Here is a 9,808-nt window from a genome sequence, read left to right as displayed (position 1 = left end):
AAGCGAAGGAGGTGACCGTTCTGTTGCCGAGATCTGGAGGTTGTGTGAGCAATACAGCAGCGGGGTTTCCTTGCCTTGGGTGCGATACGTGGGAGGGCACGAGTGAGCTCAGCACCTCCAGCCATGGGTAAGTGGGATGGATCTAACGCAAGCTGGGATGCCGGAGTAAGAGAAGTGTTAAATGTAGCAAGTGTAGGTTTGTTCTGCCAAGTCGCTGCTTGAGCAGGGAACAAAGGTAGGTGGTGGCATGAAGTCCTCACACCCTCTCTGAGCTGAAACAGAACTTTTGTTTAGGTGTTAAGGTACTCCCGTGCTCAGCGTCCCAAAGAGCTGGTTTATCTATAAGGAGAGCTGCTAACGGGTGGAACAAGTAGGTGATGTGACTTGGTAAAGACAGAAATAAAAGTTATTCTGGTGTGTAACTAAACCCTTCACTCCCCCAAAGATTCAGTTACCACGCATAACATTTTTGTGGGGAAAAGATAGTGAAGACCTTGTTTGGCTTAGAGGCAAAGCAAAGAAGTCTGTCTAATTTTGGCGGCTGTGTTTGTTTCTTACTGAAACCTTCGTAGCGATGGTTGTGACAGACGTGGCAAGTGCTTGTCTCTACGTCGGCACAGTCCTGGTCCTAAGTGACGCTGATTCTGCCCAGCTCTGGCTGTGACTGTCACTGCAGATCTCTCCAGCACATTTTGTTCCCACGGAACAAGTTAGAAACCCGAGGCACACGGAGGTGGAACGTTTCGATTCCAGATGTGCGCAGTACCTGCCTCGGGAGCGTTAACGCGTCTGTAACCGGCCGTCACTCTCCTGCGGCCGGGCTGCCGCAGTCCTGTCCCCGGCTGCCCTGACGGCTTCCTTGCCTCGCTGATGGTCTTAACTTCATTTTGCAAGGTTTACGGAGGCCTAAATCTGAGCCTGGAAGTGCTATTTTTAGTGTCTTGAAAATAGGCTAACGTACAAAAAAAAAGATATTTTTTTTTTCCCTCACAGTTTAATGAACCATTTTTGGATTTGGGACAGGAAGGGGAGTGTGGCAGTAAGATGGAAAGGCTTTTTGCATCATCTCCTTAGTCATATAAGGGAGAGAGGGTTCATCTGTGGTGTTAACCTCCTCACAGAGCTCTGTGTTCATTGTCCCATCCCATCCTTGGCCCTATATCTGTTTCCAAAACTCACAACTCCTCTTTTTTTCTTTCTGTCCATCCTTTTCCTCCCTTCTGCCATCCCTGTCGTTTACTGCTGCCCCAGATGTCTTCTCCTGTGCCCGCTGCCTGCGTTGTGAGCTGCACAGATTGCGTTTCCCTGAATCAATTTTAAGGAGCCATTGATAGAGATGGATTTCAGGAAAATGCCTACTGTTCATTTCTTGTTTTCTGCGGGGCCAGTTTTTAAGTGTTCCAACCAGGAGCCTCGTTGAAGGCCTGGAGCTGGGCAGGGGCTGCAGAATCCGGCATGCCAGAGAAGTGTTTGCCCTGGGCTTTGTGACCATGTCTGTCTCGGTGTTTTGGGCGGGATAGCTTAGCCAGGGGTGATGTGCTTGCGCTGACTTTGAAATCATCGTGGATGCGGCCAGTGCTGTGTTACCTGAGGTAGATCGTGTGGCTGAGGTCCCTTGGGGCATGGTGAAAATGTGTTTAGTCTTCGACTCTGTAGGAAAAGAAAGAAAAATTTTTTTTCAGGTGTGGGGGAGGAGACAAGGGGAGCGGAAGCTGTTGATCTTGAAGTGCTGTGCTTCCAGGAGGCCATCCATCCGCTGCCCTGTGCTGAAGGGAGTGCAGGTTTGGATCACTCAGCCTTTCCTCTGACCCTGGGGACTCCACGTTTCAGAGAGTATGAGTGAGCAGATGGATTTTATTAGACTTAGAAGAGCCAGTTTTTAAACCTGAAAAAGCGTTCAGCCTTGTCTTTGCAGAATGGTGTTGACATCTTTGTTTTTCATACTGCTTGCCTCTTCCCTCCTTCTCTCCCTCACCCCACAGCGCAGTGGTTAAAACCCACCTGAGCGCTGCCCACCTAGTGATTGTGGCAGCTGTTTGTCACACCAAATGCTTTCTGTGTATCTTACCTCATATTTATTTTGGCTTAAAATATAGCCCAGTCCTCCAAATGTGCTCCCACTGACATCTGCCGGAAAGCAGCAAGCCCAGCTGTTGACCCAAGTGATCCCTGCAGCAGCTGCTGCCCGTTCGGGGGGCACAGACCTTCTCAAAGAACTTGTGATCACGTCCTGAATGCAGAGTGTATTTTTATTAATGTCCTTCCACGATTAGAAGGTGACTGTCACTTTAGCCAGAAGCCTCCGTCTTCTGTTTTGGAGTGATCCAGATGTTGTCCTCGTCATTTCAAGGCTGTTACTCAGGCACAAAAATTGACACACAGGAGTTGAGAGCGGGTCTCCGTCCCAGGCTTTTGTCGGGGAGGCCGTCAGTCAGGGCTTTGATGGGATGTGTGATCTTCGGCCAGCACAGCTGTGCTGACAAGGAATCCTCAGCACAGACGTAGTTCTACAAGTTACACCAGCAAAACCTTATTCTTTCTGGTATTGCTGATGTGGGGGAGGAGAAGTTTTCCTGCAAGTTCAGTGCTGGCAGCGGGATCTCTGGGAAGGGCGACCTCCCCTTTTTACCCAGCCTGTAGACCCCAGTCCAGCTGCTCTGGCAGCTCCCTTGCTAAGAGCTGACCCAAGTGGGTGCAGTTATGAGGTTCCGATGAAGAAGCCAGGACTGTGCTTGCTTTTATTATTATTTTTTTTAAGAGTCTTTTGAATGCATTTTTTAAAATGTACATCTTGTTCTCAAGAAGGCTTTGATCTTGTTAATCTTTTCATCTGTACATCAATCTGTTGTGTGAAAATGCTGGAACGTGCTTTAATTGTGGCATAAGGTTTCTTTCGGGTTTTGTTTTCATTTTTTTGCATAGTTTAGAGAATTTTTCTTCCCTGAGGCTCTCCCTCTGGCTTGATCCCACATGAAAGTTGACCACAGACGTGTCAGGTTCTAGAGCACCGCTTTAGGCCATGTCTTTGAAGTTTCTTTGCAAGGATTTCTTGGTACCAAATTAAAACGCTTCTTTCTCTTTCCGCACATTAAGATAAAGAAACCATTTTAAGCAAGTTGTGAGCAGACACAAGCTCTCTCTGCCCTTCTCCACCAGGTGGGACACACGTCAACTTTAAGCCCAAAGTCTTGTGGTTTCTGCAGCGTGAGGCAGAGTCTGGACTGACTTTCCTGCTCTCTGTCCGTGTCACTAGGTTGAGCAACTGGTGTGCTGCCGTAGTACTGGTCATTTGGCTGGTTTGATTTGATCAAATACGATTAAAGCCATCTGTGTTTGGTCACATAGTCTTAGCCTTAATCTTGATCACTGAGGTATGCTCTTCTCCCCTAGTTCTTACTGTAGGTTTACACCTCAGGTTATGCTTTTATAGTTTCAGCTGTGCTTTCTTAAAATGTCCAGCCAAAAAAAATTGAAACTGTACCTCCTATACATGCCTTTCAAAATAGAACCTTTGTAACAAGCTGCTGCTACTGAGACAAATCAGGATCTTTGCAGTTATCAGACCCTCACTGAAGACAGTGGTGTGACCAGGTGTCCTCTTTAACAATGTAAACCAGGAATTGCTCTACCTGAGTAGTTCAGAGCATCATGGTTACAGCTGCTCACTTCAGCCAGGAAAGGAACCGATCCCTTTGGTTCTGTGCATAACTCTGTGGACAGAGTGTTTGACTTGTGATGATGGGTTGGGGAGGAGAAGGTTGGAATGTGAGAGGCGGCCACCTGGAAGCAGAGCCCTCTTTGGACAGCTTCCTTCTTGCAGACCTCCATGCCTAAACACCTGTGCGTGGCCCAACGGTACTCTCAACGCCTGCATGAAGGTCTTTCACGTGCTTTGTGTGGATCTTTTGGAAGCTGAGACATGAGGCAGTACCTCAAGATGTTTATTTGTTGTCCTTGGTATTGTTGACCCATTGTGAGTAAGTGGAAGTTTCTTCATTTCTTTATTTATGAAAACACAATGAATTTCTTTCTCTACCTCTATCTTTTGCCTAGGTCCTGAGGGAGACTAATAAATTGGCTGAAATGGAAGAGCCGCCTTTGCTACCTGGGGAGACCATTAAAGACATGGGTATGTGAGGAGGAAATTCCTTATTGTTTGCTTACCAAACAGAATATCTGTAGAGCAAAATATCTTGGCGGGTACTGACCAACCTTGCTGATGTGTTGAGAACTGCGAACAGGTTGTTTCATTAATAAAGTTACTGTGCATCACATGAGCTGAGGTAGCTATAAGTCTCCTCTTAGCATAGAGCAAATGGAAGGAAATTCAGTGTATGTTAGCAGGAGTGATGAGGAAGGTTGTACAACTTGGCACTTGCTGCCTCCTGAGAGGACATGGATCGACTGTTCCACCTTGTGCTTGCCACAGGGTAACTTGGTAGGTGGACACAGTGCAATTGGTTGTCAAATCTCTGTCACAGACTGCACCAGAGGGTACCTTGCAGAGAACTTGCTGTGACAGACGTTTTGACATGCATCAGCTTTGCTGATGCACTCCAGTCTGAAAGTTTGAGTGAGTCTGATAAATTTTGTGTGAAAGTTTTTGCATTCACTAGTTTAACATTTTGCCTTTACTCTCGAAATGATATGGAACAGTGCAACTTCAGTCCTAAGAATAAAAAACCCCAAACCAAAACTGAAAGTACCTCACCAGGGAAGGTTTAGATCAGATACTAGGAAAAAATTTCTTTGCTGAAAGAGTGGTGGGACGTTGGAACAGGCTGCCCAGGGAAGTGGTGGAGTTGCCTTTCCTGGAGATGTTCAAAAAACGTGTCTACATGGCACTTCAGGATATAGTTTAGTGGTTATGGTAGTGTTGGCTTGACGGTTGGACTAGATGATCTTAGAGGTCTTTTCCAACCTTAATGTTTCTATCATTCTGTGGATAAAAAAGCACAAAACCAACCCAACAACAACAACAACAAAACTCGCACCTCGTTGCTCAATCCTTTTTAAGGCCTCTGAATTCCTGCTCCAGCCGTGCACTGCTGGCTGACATCTCACTCTGCAGGCACGGTCAGCTCTGATAGCAAGACTATATTTCAAAGAGTTACTGGGAAATAGTTTAGGAGATCAGAGATTTTTATCTGTTTTATCTGTTGGCAAATGATGTGTTGGGTCGTGTAAGTCTGTAAGACTAGGTGGCTTCTGGAGTAGGCCAGATAGCAGCTGCCTGGTCCAGCAAGAAGTTAAAGGTAGCAAAAAGGAAATTTTTATTATTCATCAGCAATAATTATTTCCTGTTAAAAGTACCAAGGAAAGCAAATGTAATTCTCTGTGTAATTTACAGGGAAGGAAAAAAAATTATTTCAGCCAACATAATAATCTAGGGTAAAATTGGCCCTATAAAAGACAGAATTACATGAGGAGGGGAATTAGTAAATCCTGGTTTCCCCTATCTTTCTCCCATATGGATTCTCTTGTATCTGCTACCAAAGACATGAGCTTATTAGACTTTCCTTTGGTGGTAGCATTAATAAAACCTCCCTGTTATACCTGGCATCTGTTCTCACAAATAGTGAAGCATTTTAATGCCATGGAGATCCCTGCTTGTTGGACAGAGACTGCTGAAATCATGCAGCGGTGGTGGGGTTAAGGTCAGACAAGCCATGTGTGCAGGTACACGTGTATATGTGCAGTGTAATTAAGTGAAATTGTTTCCTTAGGAAACCGAGCTAATAAAATGCAAATGTGGAAGGTGTTGTGGCTTACAAGCTGGCAGGGCCAGTGTTTGCCCTGGGATTCCTTACCTGGAACACATTTTTCTAGCACCTTTCCTCTTTACCCAGAAATCCTGTTCCTTTTGAGATGTAAATGCACACTTCTTTTACTAGTAGATTTTATTTTTTTCAAACATTTTGAAATTACATTTTGAATAATGGGAGCTCCAGTGGAAAATCTGGGCAGGCCACTCTCACCTTCATTGTGCTTCATGAGTCTGCTTACAAACCCCTGTCAAACTAGGCTTTGAAAAGAAGTGATTAATAGTTGGCCAGTAATGAAACACTTGGTTTAATTAGAACTGGCTAGAAGCTTTTTGTGTTTAATTGTCCTTCAAACAAAGGCATGTAAATTTAAGTAAATGATGAAATTGCTGGTGTATGTGTGTATATGTATTTTATTTATTTTAACCAAAAATCCTGTGCTGTGTATTTTTGCTTTGAATTAGTCACTTCTGATATTTCAAGGATCCTTCTCCATATCCAGATCTCGAGAGTCAGCGAAGACTGTGCAGTAGCAGAGCAGACGTGAGGATGATTTAGTCGTATGAGTTGCCAGCACCCTGGAGTTAGGCAGCCCCTCTTCCTCCCTCGCTCCAGCTAAATCTCATGAGATGAAGGCAGAAGAAATTCAGGTCCCCATCCTGATGGCCCAGTAGCCTCATGTCTCATGTATGTGGTGGCTGTCACCCGGATGGGAGACAAGTTGTCCTCCTGACTTCACATGGCCCTTGCAAAGTAGATCTTGTCGGGTTTGAAGGTTTGAGGTTATTAAGATGGTTCAGGAAGTTCTTTCACGTATCTGGCAGCTCTGGTCAGTGGGTCCTCTGAAAGGTTCTCTGCATGTTTGAGGAATGTCATTATTTGTCAGAGATAATGTAAACCATTGCCACAGCCCGGCCCAGCAACTGCTTCGGTGGCAGAAGATGTGATGGGTCAGTGGTGAGGGGAAGGGAACAACGTAAATATTGGCATTTTGAATTGATGTGTAACAGAAGGGCGGTTAGGGGAGGTGTTTGCTGTGAAAAACCAGCAGCACTTTTGCCTTTTGCTGGAGCAAGTGAGAAGTGTTTGAGGCCTTTTAAGGAGGGGACTGGTTTGAGTCACCGTCACTCAGGCTCAGAAGTAATTGGATTGGTGCAGAGTAACTGGATTGCTGACTTCAGACTTAAAATCATGAGCAGCTGGGTGCTGTACAGATTTGTGCCTGCTGGAAGTCACTGTAGTTCTTCTGGCTTTTAGCACAAGGGACTTCATCCTAGGGCTGACTGCGTGCAGGAGGATCCAGGCATCCTAAAAGCCACACATAGGAGCCTTCTCCTGCCCTTGGTAGCACAGACCAGCTTGTGGACAATCCTTAGCTTCTGTGCAGATTATTGTCAGCTTCAAATCTTATGTATGCATCCAGGCAGGAATTGTCTCCTCTTTTTGTGCTTGGCATTCTTGGCGACTGGCAGTGTATCAGGAAGAGTAAACAGTTTGCGGCTGGACACTGCCTTTCTTACAGGGGTAGTGGCTCTGTGCAAATGTAGGGTTCCAGGTGATGGTACTTGCCTGGAGTTCAGTTTACATCCCAGCTCCACAACCTTCTCCACAGAACTGAAACATGCCTGTTAGCTCTAGGCTAGAACCCCAGATTAAGCTTGTTCTCATTTCATTACCTGGAAAGCAGAGCCCCCCCTACATGTTGCTGTCTTAATTTTACTCCTGTAAATTATCCATGAAATTAACGACTTTTTTTTTCTTTTTTTAAGCTAAGGATGTCACTTACATCTGCCCCTTCACTGGAGCAATCAGAGGAACCCTTACTGTTACCAATTATAGACTGTATTTTAAAAGCATGGAACGGGTAAGCTTTTGAAATCATCTGCTTTTGTTGGCTATTCAATCTTTAGACCTAGATATTGTTTGAGAATAATTCTGTGTGTTTGGTAACGTAGGCCTAAGGGAGCAGGAGCTGGGATTTTTCCCCCTCCCCTTTTTAAACTCACAAATTTCAACTGTCTACAGGACCCTCCTTTTGTCCTAGATGCATCTTTAGGTGTGATCAACAGAGTGGAGAAAATTGGAGGTGCTTCTAGTCGTGGTGAGAATTCATACGGGCTGGAGATTGTATGCAAGGTAAATCTTTATCTGCGTTTTATCACGGGGAAGGGGAACATGTTTTAAAAGATTCTTTGTAGTACTCTAAGGAATTTTGCAAAGCATTTCAGTCAGCGTGACTTCACACACTTAAAAACTCATTTGATTTAAAAAGTAATTTTTGGGATTCTCCAGCTCCACTCATTTGAGATGAGATCCAAACCTTTATTCAGGCTTTGTGCTGGGTAATCTCTTTTCGTCACAGTGGAAACCTAGAGCTGCATCCCACTAGTGCAGTTGTCAGTGTGGCCTGCCAGGCTGTCCCAGGAAGACACTAATCGTTGTGGAACACAGGATGCCTTTCACTCACACTTCAAGAGCAAGAAAGAGTCATGTTTGCCCCTAAACCATTAGCTTATGCCTACCTGCTGCTGTGCTTGGTGGTGAAGAACTGGCAAGTAGCCTTCAGTCCTCCTCAAAGCTGTTCTTTCATTTCTTTCAAGGCAGTACCTATTTTACATGTGCCTTTCAGGAGCCCCTTGGAATCACTGAAATGTAAACTTCAGTAAAAATTCACCTCCTTGTGCCTACTTACTCTAGACCCACAAAGTAGGTGGAGCCACCACCTTCAGTCCTAAATTCATGCCTCTGCTGTTCACCGGGGCATGGCCCCTTTGTTTCCCTTGGTGGCCACGTGGGGAGAGCTGGATTCTGAACCTTGTAGGTCTTGGGCTGCTTAGAGTTCTTCTTGCCAGAGCCCCCTCAAGGCTGAAAAGATCAGCATCTTCTCTGGTCTTGCTGGGTAAGGGCAGATGGAGGAAGGAAAAGGAGTCCCAAACTACTCTGGTCACTGCTGTGATTTTGGAGGCACCAGGAAGCTGAGCAGACTCTCGAGCTGTGGGCCTGCAGAGTCAAGAGCAGTCCAAATCATCCATCTGCTCCCTCGTCCTATTGCGGGCGTGATCCTGGCTAACACGGGGGTGCCTATGCTGGGGAGCTAATTTGTTCCCTCTTTTGATCTGGATTGCTAGTCCTCAGCCATTTTGCCTTGTGCAAATATGCACACGGGACCGGGATTGGAGTGAATTATGTTGTTTGCTGGGGTGGGAAACCTGGAGACAAACTATACACTGAGTATCTTGGCCCTTTACAGCATATATACGTATATTTGCCAGCCTGCTTGACGCAGGATATGCAGAGCAGTTTAGTGCAGTAACAGAGCACAGATACAACTTGTGCATCCTGAAGACCAATGACGTAGTCTTAGTTTTGTGAGAAAGCTAAGTCTTTAGCTGTTTATCTCATTCTCTGACTTTCTGTACCATCTTCATATGCTTGAAATTGATAGCTCATTTCCTGCTGGTGGCTTTTAAACTGTTTATTACAAGTGTTTGAGTTGTAGGCTCAGCTGGAAAATCTTGGCATCTTCACAATACTTCTGTTAAGTTTCCGAATTTAACTTTGTAGATGAACACGAAAGCGAAGCCGTGGGTTACTGCTCTTTGTGGAAACTGCTACTGCGCAAAGTGGAGGAGTTCTCAGTTTCAGGACACCCTCTTGAGTGCTCTGACAGATGGAAGCTTTAAAGATAGATGACAGTGGTTCCTTTGCACCAAACTGGCTGCACCTGAGCTCCCTACCTCTACGGAGGTACTTTGTGAAGCAGTCCTTTGCAGCTGTCCTCTGGCACAGCTCAGCTGGAGAACCCAGCAGGAGCCTGGAGGTCCGTCTCACAAAGCCCTGCCCATCAGAGGTAGCTTGTCCCCAGGTGGGGCTCTTCCGTAGAGTTTCAGCAGGCAGAGACGTTCACGTGAAGGCAAGATGCTGCCATCAGGCCCACCTGTGCATTTCCTCTGCAGCTGTGGCAGGCTTTGATGGAGGCTGCACAGAACCACTAGACTAAGCCCAGAGTTGCAGTTCAGCACTGTTCAAAGTACAATATTAAA

The 9,808-nt window shown here is 45.7% G+C and overlaps 1 protein-coding gene across 1 annotated transcript in view; it reads left to right on the top strand.

The window, feature by feature from the left end:
* The window catches only part of MTMR2 (myotubularin related protein 2), a gene marked incomplete at its 3' end in the record, with an annotated part of 32,238 nt that overhangs the window by 5,045 nt on the left and 17,385 nt on the right, over positions 1–9,808 (top strand). Inside the window, exons 2-4 of the mRNA XM_009864562.1 lie at positions 4,054–4,129; positions 7,535–7,629; positions 7,791–7,901. Coding sequence (XP_009862864.1) covers positions 4,084–4,129; positions 7,535–7,629; positions 7,791–7,901 — 252 coding nt within the window. The remainder of the gene's footprint in view (positions 1–4,053; positions 4,130–7,534; positions 7,630–7,790; positions 7,902–9,808) is intronic.

Source organism: Apaloderma vittatum, unplaced genomic scaffold, assembly GCF_000703405.1.
Source record: "Apaloderma vittatum isolate BGI_N311 unplaced genomic scaffold, ASM70340v1 scaffold15132, whole genome shotgun sequence".
Classification (NCBI taxonomy): Eukaryota; Metazoa; Chordata; class Aves; order Trogoniformes; family Trogonidae; genus Apaloderma; species Apaloderma vittatum.
The sequence above is the reverse complement of the archived record's forward strand: the minus strand, read 5'-3'. Positions and strand labels throughout refer to the sequence as shown.